Source organism: Manacus vitellinus, unplaced genomic scaffold (assembly GCF_001715985.3).
Source record: "Manacus vitellinus isolate BGI_N305 unplaced genomic scaffold, ASM171598v3 scaffold_64_pilon, whole genome shotgun sequence".
NCBI classification, from domain to species: domain Eukaryota; kingdom Metazoa; phylum Chordata; class Aves; order Passeriformes; family Pipridae; genus Manacus; species Manacus vitellinus.
The window spans coordinates 2,671,382-2,688,847 of NW_021940718.1; the positions used below are offsets into that span (position 1 = coordinate 2,671,382).

Here is a 17,466-nt window from a genome sequence, read left to right on the forward strand (position 1 = left end):
AAACTTGGAATCTCAGAATGGTTTGGGTTGGAAGGGACCTTAAAGCCCATCCAGTTCCAGCCCTTGCCACGGGCAGGGACACCTTCCACTAGCCCAGGTTGATCCAAGCCCCATCCAACCTGGCCTTGGACACTTCCAGGGATGGGGCAGCCACAGCTGCTCTGGGCAACCTGTGCCAGGGCCTCACCAGCCTCACAAGGAAGAATTTCTTCTCGATGTCCCATCTCACCCTGCCCTCTGGCACTGGGAAGCCATTCCCTCTGTCCTATCCCTCCATCCCTTGTCCCAAGTCCCTCTCCATCTCTCCTGGAGCCCCTTTAGGCCCTGCAAGGGGCTCTCAGGTCTCCCTGGAGCCTTCCCTTCTCCAGGTGAACACACTTCCCCCCCCATCCTTGCAGAGATCCCAACTTTGCCAGGCCTTTTTAGCATTCCCTGTTGGACACTGAGGCAGGCTGACAGAAGCTCAGGCAGAAGCTTTTGCTTAACAAAGCAAAGCTTTTAGCAAAGGCATTGCTTCAGTGTTTTGTTTGAGATGCAAATGTCAGTAATAATTTTAATCCACTGCTGCCAGCTGCTCCAATAATTGCTCTAATGTCAAGGAATAGAACAAATGGGGGAAGATTTCATGGTGACAAACAGCTGACAGTTGTATGAAGGATTTTTAACTTAAATGCTATTAAGGATGTCTTTCTAAACAGTAAAGAATTGGGCTTCTGAGCCAGTTTTCTTCATTGACAGACTGCTAGAATAGAGGAAAGAAGCAGCAAACTTGTGGCGAGAAGGTGACAAAACCAGAAGCAGAGCTACAACTGTCTCTGAAAATATACCTGGAGGGCTGCTGGGTAAAGAGCCTGTTTGACATGACTGTGTGGGAGAGGTTGACACTTTCCTTGCAGATAAATTGCTGTGGGAGGCTTTTGATTTCAGACATAATCATCAGGATTTTTAACTTTTTTTGCAACATTATGTTTTCTACATACTTGATCTAGTTGTTGAACTTACTCCATGCTGGTTTATTTCCTGCATAATTACCTTGCTCTGATTTTTCAAATACACACTTACAGGCTTGCATGCAGGGATTTGTATTAGTCAGGCTTTTTTTCCTGTGGGTAAATACTGTTTTCAATGCTGTGACAGGCAGTGAAGGCATTGAGATTATTTGCATTGCTATTACTTTGTGAATTCCTGAGAATGTTACTTTGCTTTCAGTTATGAAATTGTACATGAAGATTTGAAATTTAAATTACGTGTTCAGGTAAAGCATTTCCAGTGAAATCAGATTTTGTTCTTCCCATTCTCACTACAAGCAAAAGCAGATAAAAAGAAGAAAAAAACCAAGTGCAAGTATTATTTATGCCTGGAAAACGCCCGTGATAACACAGGCAGGTGATTGACTTGTACCAGGAAGGGGTGATAATCTTGAAGGGAACATGCCTGAGTGCACTATGGACTCAAAAAAACCACCTGCTGTGGGAATTTATTTGCTAGATGATTGCTACTCCTTATGAACTTTAAAATTCAGACATGTCCATCATGGTGACAAACCTGGCCACTCTTTGTGAGTGACTTGTGTCCCAGTTAAATCTCCCTGCAGGGTTTTCAAGTGCCTCTCTCTAGACCCCTTTGCAGCTTCAGTGGATGTTGTGTTTCCTTCCTGTCTCAAATCGCGGCGTAACGTGGGTGGGAGCTTTGAAAATAGCTAAGGGACATCACCCAACATTTGTGAGGAATAAGGACATGCACCTTGGGAAAGTACATTCTGGTGAGGAATCCCTGCTGCTGCTGCCGTGGGTGGTTATCCTGAACAACGTGCTTTGTGTCCCACACTGGAAACGGGGACGGGGAAAATATGTGACTGTAAGCCCTGAGTGCAGCTGCAAGGGGTTTGTGTTTAGTATTCAGAGAGTAGTGCCAGAATCCTACAACAACAAAAAAAAATGTGACAGGAGACAGGGAATGAACTTCTCCTCCTGCCATCAAAGTGCAGCAGGTGAGTGGTGGGAAAATGCCAGCGAACAACAGAAACATCCCCCGAAGACTCAGCCTAAGTGACAGAGGTGATAAATTCAGCTCTTTGTGTGCTTGTGAGGGGGAATTTCTTGTATGATTACTGCCCTTAAGGAGATTACCCGGCAGCTGCAAAACCCTGTGTGTGCTCAGTTGTCTGAGATCTTTCACGTTTTTGGAAAGGAGCTCTGAACTCATTCACTTGGCGCTCACCCCGAGGAAGCTCTGCCACCAGGAGCAGGTCACAGGGTTGTTTTGTTGGGGGTGTGTGTCTGTTTGGATGGTAAAAGAGCAAAGATAATTTCATACCTGACTATTTATGTGATAAAAATTACCACAGAAGTGGGTACGTTCCTGGTGGTTTGACAACTTGTGAGAAGGCAATCTAGGAATTAATTTCAAAGCGCTGCAAACCCCAAGGCAGAATCCCAAGGATGGGCAAATGTGCAGAGAAGCAGCGAGATTTGGTTAAAGGTAGAGCAGGTTTCTTTGGTTTTTCACTTCTAACATGACACTCCAGAGACAATGGGACTTTTTGTAGACAAGGCTTTAAAAGAAGAATCTGGGGAGACTTTCAAGCCTCTTCCAGTGCCTCCAGGAGAGCTGGAGAGGGACTTGGGACAAGGACCTGGAGGGACAGGGCAAGGGGGAATGGCTTCCCACTGACACAGGGCAGGGTGAGATGGGACATTGGGAAGAAATTCTTCCCTGTGAGGGTGGTGAGCCCCTGGCACAGGTTTCCCAGAGAATCTGTGGCTGCCCCATCCCTGTAAGTGTCCAAGACCAGGTTGGATGGGGCTTGGAGCAATGTGAGACAGTGGAAGGTGTCCCTGCCCATGGCAGGGGGTGGAACGAAATGATCTTTTAAGGTCCCTTCCAACCCAAACCATTCTGGGATTCTGAGATTCTGTGGATTTGTCAGAGCTGTATTTCCAGCCCCAGGCACTCCCACTTGACTTCTATGAAGCTCACAAATTGCTTTTCGGAACACTCACAGTCGTTATTTATAGAAAAGCTTTTAAGGGAAGTCTCAGATGCTATAACTGTGGGCTCATTCTGGAGGCTCTAATGATCTAAGCTCGATCAGCTTGTCACATTTTCTTACTTCAGGTAAAGCAAGATTCCAGAATTACTTGAATGGTTTTTAAACTTTATTTTTAATTCTTTGCCTGCTGTTGTTTGCTGTTAAAAACCTGACTGCAATATATTTATTTTTGTGATGCATTTTCTTTCTCATCTTTTGCATTGTCAGATGAACCTGGACTGCAAGATCCCTGTTAGGAAGGTAAGTTGAATGCTTTAGAGACTGTGAGTTGCCAGGAACTCTTTACTATAGAAGGAGAAATTCTCCCCTGTGAGGGTGGGGAGGCCCTGGCACAGGTTGCCCAGAGCAGATGTGGCTGCCCCATCCCTGGAAGTGTCCAAGGCCAGGTTGGACAGGGCTTGGAGCTACCTGGGCTAGTGGGAGGTGTCCCTGCCCATGGCAGGGGGTGGGATGAGGTGAGCTTTAAGGACCCTCCCAACCCAAACCATTCTGGGATTCTGTGAATCTTTAATGAAATGATGTCACAGCCCACGCCCAGGTAGAGAAGGGCAGTTAATACCAGTTTGGTGAATGTTCCCAGCAGTGCAATACTGCAATTAATGCTTTTAATCTACTGAGAGATGTTGTTTGCATTTTATTTATTGTTATATTTCTGTCATTAGTAACACCAGCAATTGAGTTGATGTTGCTCAGATTTAAATAAAGAGATTCATCAAAGTGAGAAGCTTAGAATCATATAAAACCCTGAGCTGGAAGGGACCCACAAGAATCATTGAGTCCAACCCCTGGCCCTGCCCAGGACACCCCAACAATCCCACCCTGTCCCTCAGAGCGTTGTCCAAACGCTCCTGGAGCTCTGGCAGCCTTGGGGCTGTGACCAAACCCTGGGGAGCCTGGGCAGTGCCCCAGCACCCTGTGGGGGAAGAACCTTTCCCTGAGATCCATCCCAACCCCCCTGGCAGAAGGGACCTGGTTAATTTGGTTCTCCCATCACAGAGACAACACGAGGTGGGAGTATCCCACTGACTGAGAGTCCCATTGTCTATAAATGAAATGCTCCTTGTTTCTATGTGCCTTTGACTCCTCTGTCCCATTTTTATTGCCTATGTGGAAAGCCACAGAACTTATTGTAGCACATAAAATTGTGCAGTGCATGACTCAAGTTCTTTCCCAGCCTGTTTGCTCAGTCACTCCTGGTTTGATATGCAGTAAGAAAGGTCATTTACACATAATTACTTCTTTCTCATTAACAGCTACAGTTTGCCTGACTCTGCAATGAGAGCATTGACTTTCTTGATCAATACTGAATAAGCAAAGATCAAAATCCTACAGTTACTTGAGTTAAATATGATGAAAGAGAACCCAGTATGAGAATAAATTAAAATTGGTGTAGCCAGTCTTGCCTGAAACCTCTGTGGCTCAGGGCAGAAGGTTGATTATGAAGGCTTCAACTTGAACACCAAATTCTTGATTTTGTATTTTCCAAGGAGCTGGCTACCTTAGCTTTAGGTGAAGGTTTGCAATATAAGCTTAATTTCTGTGTATGGTGTAGTGGTGGTGATGATATCCTAAATAATTTTAAATGCCACCTTCCATAGTGTGTGTGGGAGGAACTGCAGATTTCTGTATGTTCCCTTCATAAAGCTGCCTTCATTTCAGTCAGGTTGTTACCATTTTATCTCCTCCTTCTCCTGGCATGTTTGAAAAGTGCTGGCTTAGAGAAAAACAAACAAATAAACAGATGAAACATAAACAGGGGACTTGGGATCTTCCAATACACACAATAAAAAGAGATGAGAGACAGGTAGAAAAGCAGAGGGTGAAGGAGGTGGAAAAAAGGACAAAAAAGAAGGTGCTGCCTAATAATGACACTGTGTGTATGAAATAATGTTCATATGATTCTAATTTATCCTATAAAGAGGTCCTGGGTTGGTCTGATATCTTACATTTAAAATAACTTGTCCTTAAAATAGTGCACTGTAGGTAGTTTTACTGTGCTATAATTTTCCAAAATTGTACAATTTAGGAGGGTGGAACCAGGTGTGGCTCGGTCTGTTCTCCCGGGTAACAAGTGACAAGGCAAGAGGGAATGGCCTCAAGGGAATGGCCTCAAGGGAATGGCCTCAAGTTATGCCAGGGGAGGTTTAAGTTGGATATTAGGGCAAATTTCTTCACAGAAAGGGTTGTCAGGCATTGGCACAGGCTGGAGTCACCATCCCTGGCAGTGTTCAGACATAGTGTGGATGTGGCACTTGGGGACACGGGTTGGTGGTGAACACGGTAGTGGTGCTGGGCTGATGGTTGGACTTGATGATCTTGGAGGTCTTTTCCAACCTCAGCAGTTCTGAGATTCTGTGATTCCATAATCACTACAGAAATTGCACCGTTGTGTAAGAGTCAAGTTGCCTGTAGCAACAGTTCCTTTCCTTCTGTTATGTCTCCTTCCCCTCCCACTCTTTGCTCCAGAAGAAACTCTTTCCACAGCAAAACAGGTAGACAGATATATTAAAGAAAAAAAGAAAGAAATCCCTCCCTTCAGTATCATGTGTGTTCTTTACACATTTTCTTTATAATTTTAGATTTCTGCCCTCAGGCTGGGGGCAGTTTCTGGCCTGACCTGAAGTGCCTGAAACTGCCCCATTTTGTTGTGTGGGTTTGGGGTTTATCCCCCACCCTGTGGAGCAGGGATCCTGTGTTTGGGGGTGCTGTTTGGGAGCAGTGATGGGCAGTGTGTGTACTTAGAAACGGAGCCACTTTCTTTTTGGTGTTTTTGAGCAAAGTTGACCAAGCAAATGTGTGAAGGACCGGCTGTAACGTGGCTTTGGTGCTGCCACAGGTACCTGGAAAAAGAGTGCAGAGGAGAGAAGCAGAGCAGAACACTTTGATTGTTGTGTGTGATGCTGCCAGTCAGTGAGGGAACTGCCACAGGCTTCAGCTTTGTGTGTCTGTTGAAGGCTGGGAGAGCTGGGGGGGTTCAGCCTGGAGAAGAGAAGGCTCTGGGGACACCTTCGAGCCCTTCCAGTGCCTCCAGGAGAGCTGGAGAGCGACTTCAAACAAGGGCCTGGAGGGACAGGACACAGGGAATGGCTTCCCACTGACACAGGGCAGGGTTAGATGGGATACTGAGGGGAAATTTTTCCCTGTGAGGGTGGTGAGGCCCTGGCACAGGTTGCCCAGAGCAGCTGTGGCTGCCCCATCCCGGGAAGTGTCCAAGGTGAGGCTGGACAGGGCTTGGAGTAACCTGTTCTAGTGGAAGGTGTCCCTTCCCATGGCAGGGGGTGAGACAGGATGAGCTTTAAGGTCCCTTCCACCCAAATTGTTCTGTGATTGGATTTTGGGAAGGAATTCTTCCCTGGGAGGGGGGGGAGGCCCTGGCCCAGGTTGCCCAGAGAAGCTGTGGCTGCCCCATCCCGGGAAGTGTCCAAGGTGAGGCTGGACAGGGCTTGGAGTAACCTGTTCTAGTGGAAGGTGTCCCTGCCCATGGCAGAGGAGGTTGGAAACAAGATAATCTTTAGGATCTCTTCCAATCCAAACCGTTCTGGGATTTTGTGATTCTTCCTTTAAAGTTCATTTTCAAATCCCTCTTCACATTCCTTCAGGCTTTTCGGAATATTTCGAGCGGCTTTTTAGAACTCACTGAAGAACACTGTTTTTGTGTTGTCTATTGTCAAATGAAGCTGTTTCTTCTTTAAGTACATTTCTGGGGGGTGTTAAGCAGGTTCTCTTTAAATATTCTGGGATGAAGGTCGTGAGCCATACAAAAATATGTACTTGCAGAGGGATGCATTTCAGCGCTTCCGTAGGTGATTACAGGGATCCATTGTTTTACAGCATCACAGAACCCCAGAACGCCAGCTCCCGCAGAAGCAAGTGGGAATCTCTGCTGGCCATGCAGCAGGACAGGGAAAGCCCATTTATTATGTCTGAGCAGGTTGTTCCATCTGTGTGATGCCAAGTTCTCTGGCCCGTGGTCACGTCTGTGACAACGACCGGATGTGGCAAAACCCTGAAGTAGGAAACGTTTGTCACAGGGATTCCTGCACAGACCCTCTGAGTGCAGCAGGGCCGTAAGGGGGAACTTGTGTGTTTATTCTCCAGCCTAAACAGACCAAGTACCTAAGGATCCATCCCTAGAAATACAGGGGATAATGCAAGGAGTGCTCCTGGGGAAACCTGTCCCAAGAATCCTGTGGACAGACTGGTGTCAAACTTGCTTGGGCAAGTTGTTTGTAGATGGAAAAGTATGGAGCTGAAAGCACTGGCTAGTTTGGATTAGTTTTCTTCTACACTGCCTTGCCCTTGAGTTGCCACAGTGTTTTCTGGAGGCTTAAACGCCATTGTATTAAAAACAAACCAAAAAAATACACCCCAAAAAACCCCCAAGACCCCTGGATGAAGTCTGGTGTTTCTTCTTTTTCACCATCTTGCTCAGAATACCGGAAATGCTGAACATCAGTGCAGAAGTGGTGTCTGGTTTTCTGGCTGGGATGATGAGCTGTGGAGGCAGCTGCGGATGCTGGAGGGTACAGATAAGCTGCTGCCCTTTGGCAGTGGAGCTCAGTTAAAGGTCTCTCTGCCACTGCCCATCCCAGCCTGAGATGCATCTGAGTTATCACCTTCTGTGGAACAGAGAGGGATGGCCCTGCTCTTGGGTCAGCCTCCCCTGGGGCTCACAGAAGTCCATGCTGAGACAGGATTAGACTTGGGAATCCCTGGTCCCAGCTCTTCCTCTCCTGAGTCTCAGCCACCGTGGGCACCCACTGCGTGGTCGCTGCTCTGGCCAAGCCAGCAGTGGTGAGAGCGACTGTCCCTGTGTGCAGAGGGATCAGGAGCTCTGTGAGTGCCACACGGTGCCGCAGGGGACAGGATCTGGAGAGCTCCAGCTCCCTCCCAGCAGGGGTGTGTGCATGTGCTCTCAAAGGGCAGAAAGTTGCTCTAAGTGTTGTCAAATAATGAGTCATCTGTGCTGGAGGTTCGAGGGCACGGGCGGCGCTAGGGCCGCTGTGACGCTGCTCCGCAGCCTCCCCAGCAGAGAAATCAGGAAATTGGGCAGCGGCTCTTTCTGAGGACTGCCCTTGAACGCAGAGCTTGGCCCTCTGTAGGAAAGAGGATCTACCCTCCAGCAGTTCAGCAATCCAACTCCAAGCTTAGCTGTGGGCTACCCCAGACATTGCTGCCCCGTGGCCCCACATGGCCACTGCTGAGAGGTAAGAACGAGGGTCTGAGAGGTGCCGAGAGCAGGTGACACGTCCTTGTGTCCCCTCTGTCAGCAGGGAGGGGCGGGCGTGGTGGGCAGTGGGGAAATGCCCAGGTGTCACCCGTTTTCCAGCAGAGGAGCTGTACCTGTCCTTGGTCCGAGTGGCACTGGGGACAGCCGGGTGTTTGTGAAACAGCTCCGTGGTGTCTGCTTCAGAGGGGGGTGCACAGCGTGTCTGGTTCCCATCGTGGGGCAGGGCAGAGGTGCAGCCTCTCAGCGTGGTGTCCCCTCCTGTCACGGTGCTGTCGGGTCTGGCAGCTTCTCAGCCAGGGACTCTGTGCACTGAAAACAAGCCTGAGCTCTCCAGTTCAGGGTCAGGACGGCTCCACCAAACCCCACCACGTTTCTGTGCATCTTATCCTCTTTGCAAATGCTCAGGTTAACTGATTAATAGAAGTACAGAACGGCCCCAAAACACAGAAGGGAGCAAATATCTTCTCCCAGGCTTTCAAATATCTTTCCCCCAGCTTGTGGGACTGCTTATTCCATTGATGTGAACCTCATCAATCCAAGACCTCCAGGCACATACAGCTGCTTTAGGACAAGTGTCACCAGGAGGGAGGTGATTCACTGCTGTCCCTGCCGGTGCCTGGGTGAGGCACTGGCTGGTCTCCAGGCTCTGCCAGCTACAGTGTCCATGTGTGGTGTGTGTCCAGCACCCCAAGCCCCTGTCTGCACACAGGGGCAAGACTGAGCAAACAGTTACTGCTTTTCACCAGAAATTTCTGTACTGGAGAAGCAGGAAATGAAGGACCAACTGTCAGAGCTGCCATCAGCCCTCCTGGCTCAGCCAGCAGGTCCCTCCCTGGAGCAGGGTGTACCATGGTGAGGGGTACAGAGAGGACCCTGTTCTGAACCTCTGTGCCTGTAAGGTCCTCACCCTCCTGGAAGTGAGCTGAGCTGCACCCAGTCACGTCAGCCTTTGGCTGTGCCTGCTGGGGAGCAAGGCATGGAGCCTTCACATCCCTGACTTCACCATGATACGTGTGTCATGGGGGGGCTGCAGGGTGAGGGGGTGGCAGTGCTGGCTGATGGTGGCTTCTGGTACAGTCAGAACTGCTGCCTTCTAATATTAACCTGTAGCAGCTGCAATTGCCCCTGTGTTGTTGTTGTGGGTAGGGACTGGCACAGTCAGTCAGACAGACCTCAGAGCCACATTGTCACAGGGATGAGTTCACCACTGGTGATGCAGAGGGGTGACTATGATTCACCCTCCATAAGAGGAACAGAGAAAAGTCATCTCTGCTCCGAGGAGCTCATCTCACAGTGTGGGCAGCAGGTGAGGGGGGATTCTGACCCTCTGCCCCACTCAGGCGAGACCCCCCTGCAGAGCTGCCTCCAGGCACCAGCATCAAGAGGTTGTGGAGCTGCTGGAGCGAGTCCAGAGGAGGCCACAGAGATGCTCCAAGGGCTGGAGCCCCTCTGCTCTGGAGCCAGGCTGGGAGAGCTGGGGGGGTTCACCTGGAGAAAAGAAGGCTCCAGGGAGAGCTGAGAGCCCCTTGCAGGGCCTAAAGGGGCTCCAGGAGAGCTGAAGAGGGACTGGGGACAAAGGCCTGGAGTGAATGACTTCCCAGTGCCAGAGAGCAGGGTTATATGGGATATCGGGAAGAAATTCTTGGCTGTGAGGGTGGTGAGGCCCTGGTACAGGTTGCCCAGAGCAGCTGTGGCTGCCCCATCCCTGGAATTGTTCAGGTTGGATGGGGCTTGGATCAACCTGGGCTAGTGGAAGGTGTCCCTGCCCATGGCAGGGTGTTTGGAAACAAGATGAGCTTTCAGGTCCCTTCCAACCCAAACCATTCTGGGAGTCTGTGATCCTCCCAAGGAGGTGACACTGCAGTGACAGACTCCAGGAGGAGAAGACCCACAATTTTGAATTGCAGAGCTGTCACATGCACCCCAGCATGACCAGCTGGTAGCAAGGGGAACACAGGGACCTTGTGCAATCCTCCCACAGTCAGTGGGTGTGACAGTGCCACCTGAGCCCAGCCTGGCCTGTCAGTGTCCCCGCTGTGGAGGGCAGCCCCCACACAAGCCTGCTGCCTCCCACATCTGCAGGGTCACAGCCGGCCCCTCTCATGGCCCTGATGACGTGGAGGCCCTGAAAGAGGAGGTGAAAGAGCAAGTTCCTGCTAAAACTGCATTGCTTCCCCCACAGCTGCAGTGCTGGGCTCCTGTCGTGCCAGTAGCAGAGAGCAGGAGAGCTGGGTCCTGCTCCTCCTGTGTGTGGGACAGGAGTGTCCCTGGGACAGGGTTTGCAGGGTTTGCAGCCTGCTCTGAGCCTTTCCTGCACCCCGTGGTGCAGGGCTGTGTGACAGACGGGGGCTGCACTGGCCAGAGGAGCCTGTGGGGCAGCGGTGGTGGCCTGGGATGGGCCAGCTCAGCCCCATCCCTCCACAGCCCTCTGCTTTCTTCTGCAGGTGGCAGCAGGAGAGGACGGGGAGTCCCTGATGCGCGGCCGGTTGGCCATGTCTGGGGTGAGTGGGGCTGCACGTGGGCACCAGCAGTTCCTGCTGACATCGGGGTGACATCTGCCCCCAGGACCGTGGGGTCAGGAGGACCAGTGCCCAGTGCCCCTGGTCCTCAGCCAGGGTTTCAGATGGTCCTTGGGGCTGGCCCTGGTGGCTGTGGGAGGCAGAGGGGTCCAGCTCTCGCTGTCCCTGCTGACACTGCTGTCCCTTTGCAGAAGCACTGGCCCCCCGGGACCCAGTGTGTCACCAAGCATGACCACACGAAGCCCAAGCCCCGGGAGCTCGCCTTCCACAAGGGAGATGTGGTCACCATCATCGAGGCCGTGGAGGTGAGACCGGTGGGTGCTCAGGGACACACTGTCCTGGGAGGGCATGGCAGGAATGGGACCACACTGCCATCAGCTGAGCTGCCAGAGCCAGTCCCCCGCTTCCAGGGGGATCCTCCCTTCCTTCCCTTGCTCTGAGACCCTCTCTCCCCCAGGGCAAAGGCTGGTACCATGCCAGACACAACGAGACAGGGCAGGAGGGGCTGCTGGCGGCCAGTGCGCTGCGGGAGCGCGGTGCCATCCGTGTGGACCCCAAACTCAGCCTCATGCCGTGAGTACAGCTGGGAGGGCGGGTCTGGGGGGCCCAGCTGAGCCCCCCGGAGCTGCAAAAGCAGATGAGTCCAGCATGTTTCCCCCCATCCAGGTTTTGGGGGGGCAAGTGGGGGCAGAGCAGCCCACAGTCATGCTCTGGCAGTGGAGGGATTTGCTTTAAAGACCCCTGGTTGTGCCCACCCATCTTGGATGGACATCATGGAGAGGGGTTTCATGCAGTGGGGTCTGCATAGCCTCGGCAGGGGCTCTGCTGTCTCTGTCTGGCTGCTGGCCCTGGGGAGAGCCCCGTGGCACAGCCCCCCTCCCCAACGGCCCTTCCCTCAGCTGGTTCCACGGGAAGATCTCGGGGGTGGAGGCRGTGCAGGAGCTGCAGCCCCCCGAGGACGGGCTGTTCCTGGTGCGGGAGTCTGGGGAGAGCCCCGTGGCACAGCCCCCCTCCCCAACGGCCCTTCCCTCAGCTGGTTCCACGGGAAGATCTCAGGGGTGGAGGCAGTGCAGGAGCTGCAGCCCCCCGAGGACGGGCTGTTCCTGGTGCGGGAGTCTGTGCGGCACCCCGGGGACTACGTGCTGTGCGTGAGCTTCGGCAGGGAGGTGATCCACTACCGCGTGCTGCACGAGGGGAACACGCTCAGCATCGACAGCCAGCAGCACTTCTCCAACCTCATCGACATGATCGAGGTGAGACTCCCCCTCCCCGGGCAGGGAGTCCCACCAGTGCCAGATGAGGGCAAGAACCTCGTGGGGTCACAGGGATTTGTGGCAGATCGCTGTCCTGCTCTGCGTGGTTCCCATTGGTCTTTGTTGCCTGGTGCAATTCCCCATCCCTGTCAAAGGCTCCTGGTTCCCACTCGGTTTGGGGTGCGATGGGCAGATCCAGGATGCCCAAGGTGATGTCTCTGCAAACCAGCCATGCCAGCTGCAGCCCCAGTCCCCTGCCAAAGGACCACATTCCCCTCATCCCTGCTTATTCAGTGCTTCACACAGCAGGAAGATCCTGGTGGCCTCTGCCTCCCGTGGACTTTGAGGCATTTTAACATGTCCCTCTACCCTCTCAGCTGCTGACCCCACAGGTTCTCAGGCTGTCACTTGAGCTCTCGCCCCTCCGCCAAGTTCTTGCTTGAGGTCCATCTTCACCCTATCTCAGAGCTTCTGCCCTTCTCCTCTCTAGGGGGTTGCACTCTCATTTTTTGTCATTTAGACACAACTTCTGCTTTTTGAGTGGGTCCTTTGCCCTCTCAGGTGCCCCAGCCATGCTCTGAAACTGCAAAGGCCATCCTGTCCCATCCCACCCTACTGCTTCCACTCCCTTTGTTTCTGCAAACTGCCCTCAGCTGTTGCAGCACCCACTGGAGGTTCAACCCCACCAGTAGCTTCCCATATCCCCTGTGGTCCATCCTGGTGTTCCTGTGGCTGTGCCCAGGGGGGAGCAGGGCTGAGACATGGGCTGCAAATCACAGGGCTGGGAGAAACACAGTGTTCCACACTGCCTGAGCCAAAGGGGCTCAGGGCCCTCGAGGGTGGTGGTGCTGGGGTCCCATGGACCATCCCAGAGCTGTTCCCTGGATTCACACCCCGAGCATGAGGGTAAGAGCTGGCATCACCTCCACCTGTTCATCTCTTGGCAGCACTACATGAAGGAGCAGGGAGCCATCTGCACCAAGCTGGTGAAGCCCAAACCGAAAACAGGGATGAAGTCGGCTGAGAAGGAGTTGGCCAAAGGTAGGGGATGGTGGGAGAGGGTCACAGTCCAAGTTTCGGGGACAAGGCAACATGGTCCCACTGGTGGTCCCTGCTAACCTGCCCTTGTGCCTGTGCCCAGCTGGGTGGTTACTGAACCTGAAGCACCTCACACTGGGAGACTGCATCGGGAAAGGCGAGTTTGGAGGTAGGTTTGGATGGGGTTGGAGGGTCCCTGGCTGCGAGTTTCCCCAAATGGCACTCCCTGACACCCCTCCCCATCCCATGGCACGAGGGGCTCAGCCAGGGGTGCAGAAGGTCAGGTGTGGGGCTCAGCCTGATCCCCCATCCCCTCCCAGATGTCCTGCAGGGCGAGTACATGGGGCAGAAGGTGGCTGTGAAGAACATCAAGTGCGATGTGACCGCCCAGGCCTTCCTCGCTGAAACGGCTGCCATGACGTGAGAGCCCCATTGCTGTATGACCCAGCCCTGCCCCGTGGCCTGGGGATGAGCCAACCCCTTGACTCAGATCCTCTCCATTCCAGGAAGGTCCAGCACAGAAACCTGGTGTGTTTGCTGGGCGTGATCCTGCACAACGGGCTCTACATCGTCATGGAGTTCATGAGCAAGGTGAGAGCACCCGGCTGCTCTTCGGCCAGCGGGACCCATCACTGCTCAGATTTGGGGACAAAACCCCTGGTTAGGGGCTGAGTCATATGGCTGCTGGGCACTGCAGCCTCTGCAGGAGGTAAAGTCTCCCAACAGCCCCATCCTGTTGGTCCTTATTCATTTATCCTCCCGTCAGGGCAACCTGGTGAACTTCCTGCGCACGCGGGGCCGGGCGCTCGTCCCAACCCAGCAGCTCCTCCTTTTCGCCCTGTAAGTCCATCTCCCTCCCTCCGGGCTGGGGACTGCTCTGCATCCCTCAGGACAAGCCCAGGGACACGCGGTGACACGGCTCTGTCCCACTCGGCTGTGGCAGGGATGTGGCTCAGGGCATGGACTACCTGGAGTCCAAGAAGCTGGTGCACCGGGACCTGGCTGCCCGCAACATCCTCATCTCCGAGGAGAACGTGGCCAAAGTGAGTGACTTTGGCTTGGCCCAGGTCAACCCCAAGGGCACGGACACCACGTTGCTCCCTGTGAAGTGGACGGCGCCAGAGGCCCTGAAACACAACGTGAGCAACAGTGGGAAGGAAGGGGGGCCACAGGGTCCTTTCGAGACATCTCACCCTCTTAGGTCCCCCCTGCTCCTTCCCCTGCCTGCCAACCCATCCCTGCCTCGCAGTGGCTTCTGACACAGTCAGCTCTGCATCTCCCAGAATTCTGCCTCTGTCCTGACCAGCCCTTGCCCTGGGGTGCAGCAGGAACTGGGGCAGCTCCAGTGGGATCTGGCAGGATGACAGGAATGGGGGGGGTGGTCACACCCTGGGGAGCTGGGGCAGCAAGGGGCAGGCACTGTCCCCTGTCCTGCCCTTGGGAAACAGTGGGGACCCAGCGCAGCCCCCGGCTGGGCTCAGCCTCCCCCTTCCTCCCACCACAGAAATTCTCCTCCAAGTCAGATGTGTGGAGCTACGGGATCCTCCTGTGGGAAACCTTCTCCTTCGGACGGGCACCTTACCCCAAGATGGTGAGTGCTGTGCCAGGGGACACCCCACTGGCACCAGTGGGATGGGGACATCCCACTATCCCCTGGCCAGGGCAGGGCAGGGGGTCCCAGCCAGCTTCTCCATCCTGCCAGACCCTGAAGGAGGTGACAGAGCTGCTGGAGCAGGGGTACCGCATGGACCCCCCCGAGGGCTGCCCGCCCACCATCTATGCCCTGATGAAGAGCTGCTGGGAGATGGAGCCGGGCAAGCGCCCGTCCTTCAAGAAACTCACAGAGAAGCTGCAAAAGGAGCTGAAGCACCTGAGGGACGTTTAACCCCTGTCCTGCTACCGGGGCCCGGGACCTGAAGCCCCCCAGACCCACTGGGGTTGGGAGTGGCATGGCAGTGGGGGCCAGGAGTGGGGTGGCCTGTAGTGCCACTCTCACCCAGTGGAGATGGGGCAGCAGCTGGGAGGGGTCTCATCTCCCCTGGGACACCCAACAACAAGGCAACAGCCTCCCTCCACCCTGGCACAGTCCTTCTTCCCACCACACAGCCCAGAGAAGGTTCTCATGGGACCAATCTCTCCTGACCCATCGAGGTGGGGATTGCAGCCCCCAAGGGGGCCATGCCCCACACACCCCCTGTGCTCAGCCCCAGTAGTGGTTGCTGCACATGGGGTCCCTTCAAGCTGCGAATCCCAGGGATGGGAGACAAGACTGGACATCTCCACTCACTGGAGGATGAAACCCCAACCCTGACACAGTCCTGCTCCAGCCTCCTGGCCCAGCATGGGGACGCCAGCGCAGCCAGCTAAACCACACGGATTTGGGCTTTTTGATTAAACCAAAGAAATTAGTTCAACATCATCTTTAAGCCTCTGGGGTGAAATTAGGCCTATCCTTTCATCAGGGCCCAGCAAAGCCCAGCAAAAAGCTTTTGGGGGGGCCGGGAGCTCTGGCTCTCAGAGCCCCCCACGCAGTCCAGCCCCTCTCCCCTCAGGGCTCTGCGAGGCAGGGGGATTATGATTTTAATCAGAGGCTGTGTGGGAATTGCTTGTGTATAGATTGCAGGCACAGGGCACGTCCCCAGCAGTGGGGAGCCCCTGGCCCTGCAGGCTCCCGAGCAATCCCGGGGCTGGGTGAGCAGGGATTAGCGGGGGCACGGGTGGGTGTGCGCCCGTCGCCGCCTCGTCTGCTGCCGGTGCTTTGACCCTCGAGTGGGTTTTTTCAGCTAATCCTCTTGTGTCTCCTCTGTGCTGATTTCTTGCACCTCCAAACCCACTGTGTGGGTGGCTCTGGGTGCCCACGGCCTGAGGTTCTTCCCATGACTTGGCCCTGTGGGTACATCCCCCACTGGGACCCCCCAGACCCAGGGTGTGCTGGGGCTCAGTGGCTCTTTCCGCCTCCCCATCGCCCTGATGAGGCAGCACCTGCTGTCCCCACACACTGCCACTGTCTCCCACGAGAACCCCTGGGTGCAGCGGGCAGCACAGGAAGGTCTGTCCACCCCGATGGCTGTGGCTTCCCCTCCTAATGCCTTAATCCGGCCCTGATCCGCGGTGCCCCTGGGGCCGGTCCCGCTGACCTTGCAGGTGCAGGAACCCGGTGGGCACCGGGGGCACAGGCTGCCACCGCCGCCCACCATGGCCTCCTTCTTCACGGCTGCCCTGAAGAGCTTCCAGGGGGGCAAAGAGGAGCTGCCCAAGGGCCCCCTGAGGGACGACAAGGCGGCCGCGCTGCCCAACGGGATGGCCCGCGAGGAGTTTGAGGAGTACCAGCGGCAGCTGCTGGAGGAGAAGTAAGGCTGGGGAGGTCACTGGGGTCCCCCGTGCACCAAGACCAGGATCCCACCCACCATGGGCTGTCCCCAGGGTGGCACACGACAGGGACAGAGAGGCTGCCAGGACAAGGGACTGGGCAGAGCAAGTGCCCTTTGGTGCCTCTCTCCCACAGCACGGGAGGTCCCTGTGGGTGCTGGCAGGGGGCTTGGTGCACTACAGGTGACAAGGGAAGCCCCCAGGTGTCAGTGGCCCTGGGTGGGTGTCTGTTGTCAGCCCAGCACCCTGGAGCCAAGGGATGTGGGGGGCAGCACGAGATTGGATTAAGGTCCCATTTCCCTGGACCAAGTGCTGTGGGGATCCAGTGCCTCAGCACCAGGGAGCTGAGAGGCTGCAGGAGGAGCAACAGGCACCTTCACCGAGCATCTCTGCTGGGGCTGGATGGGCAGGATGTGGCCCCTGCCCCCAGGTCCCCATTGCAACCCTCCTGTGGATCTCAGACCATTTCCTCCCTCCTGCCCTGGACCTGCTGCTGCAGCAGGACTGGGGTGGTGTCGGGGGAGCCCTGGTGGGGTGGCTCAGCGGGCTGGGGGTGATGGTGTGGCACCTGCTGCGGCCAGAAGACCATAGCCGTGCTGGAAGGCTCTGGCAGGGCTCAGTGGGGTGAGGGTGACCGTGTGGCACCGGCTGCAGGATCGAGCGGGACAAGGCGTTTGCGCAGAGGAAGGCAGAGCGGGCCACTGTGCGGATGCACCTGCGGGACAAGTACCACCTGACCCAGGTGAGAACCTGGGTGGTTCTGTCCGCAGTGGGACCTGGGAGCTCCCCCCGACCCTCCATCCCCCGGGACATTCCCAGACCCGCGGCTGCCGGGCTCCCCGGGATGGGAGGGATTCCTGAAGAGGGCAGCAGACGGCCACTGTCTCCCTCTGACCATCCGCGTCCGTCCGGCGTCCGAGTCTGGCATCGGACAGTCCGGGCATCCTCCAGCGGCCCCAGCACCCCGGGCCTGGCTGTCCCCTGTCCCCTGTCCCCTGTCCCCTG

At 55.0% G+C, this 17,466-nt stretch overlaps 2 protein-coding genes across 2 annotated transcripts in view; both read left to right on the forward strand.

The window, feature by feature from the left end:
• The first annotated feature begins 714 nt into the window (after positions 1–714).
• Positions 715–15,488, forward strand: MATK (megakaryocyte-associated tyrosine kinase). The gene is made up of 14 exons (XM_008924266.4): positions 715–842; positions 3,260–3,292; positions 10,727–10,783; positions 10,993–11,106; positions 11,259–11,374; positions 11,835–12,054; positions 13,002–13,095; positions 13,196–13,261; positions 13,413–13,512; positions 13,599–13,683; positions 13,859–13,932; positions 14,036–14,231; positions 14,597–14,683; positions 14,795–15,488. The coding sequence occupies exons 2-14, from the start codon at positions 3,260–3,262 to the stop codon at positions 14,975–14,977; spliced, it is 1,425 nt and encodes a 474-aa protein (XP_008922514.2). The 5' UTR covers positions 715–842; the 3' UTR covers positions 14,978–15,488.
• Positions 15,489–16,287: 799 nt separating this feature from the next.
• LOC115307877 (complexin-3-like) overlaps positions 16,288–17,466 on the forward strand; it is a 7,455-nt gene continuing 6,276 nt past the window's right edge. Inside the window, exons 1-2 of the mRNA XM_029963891.1 lie at positions 16,288–16,442; positions 17,116–17,203. Of these exons, the coding sequence (XP_029819751.1) occupies positions 16,288–16,442; positions 17,116–17,203 (243 nt within the window). The remainder of the gene's footprint in view (positions 16,443–17,115; positions 17,204–17,466) is intronic.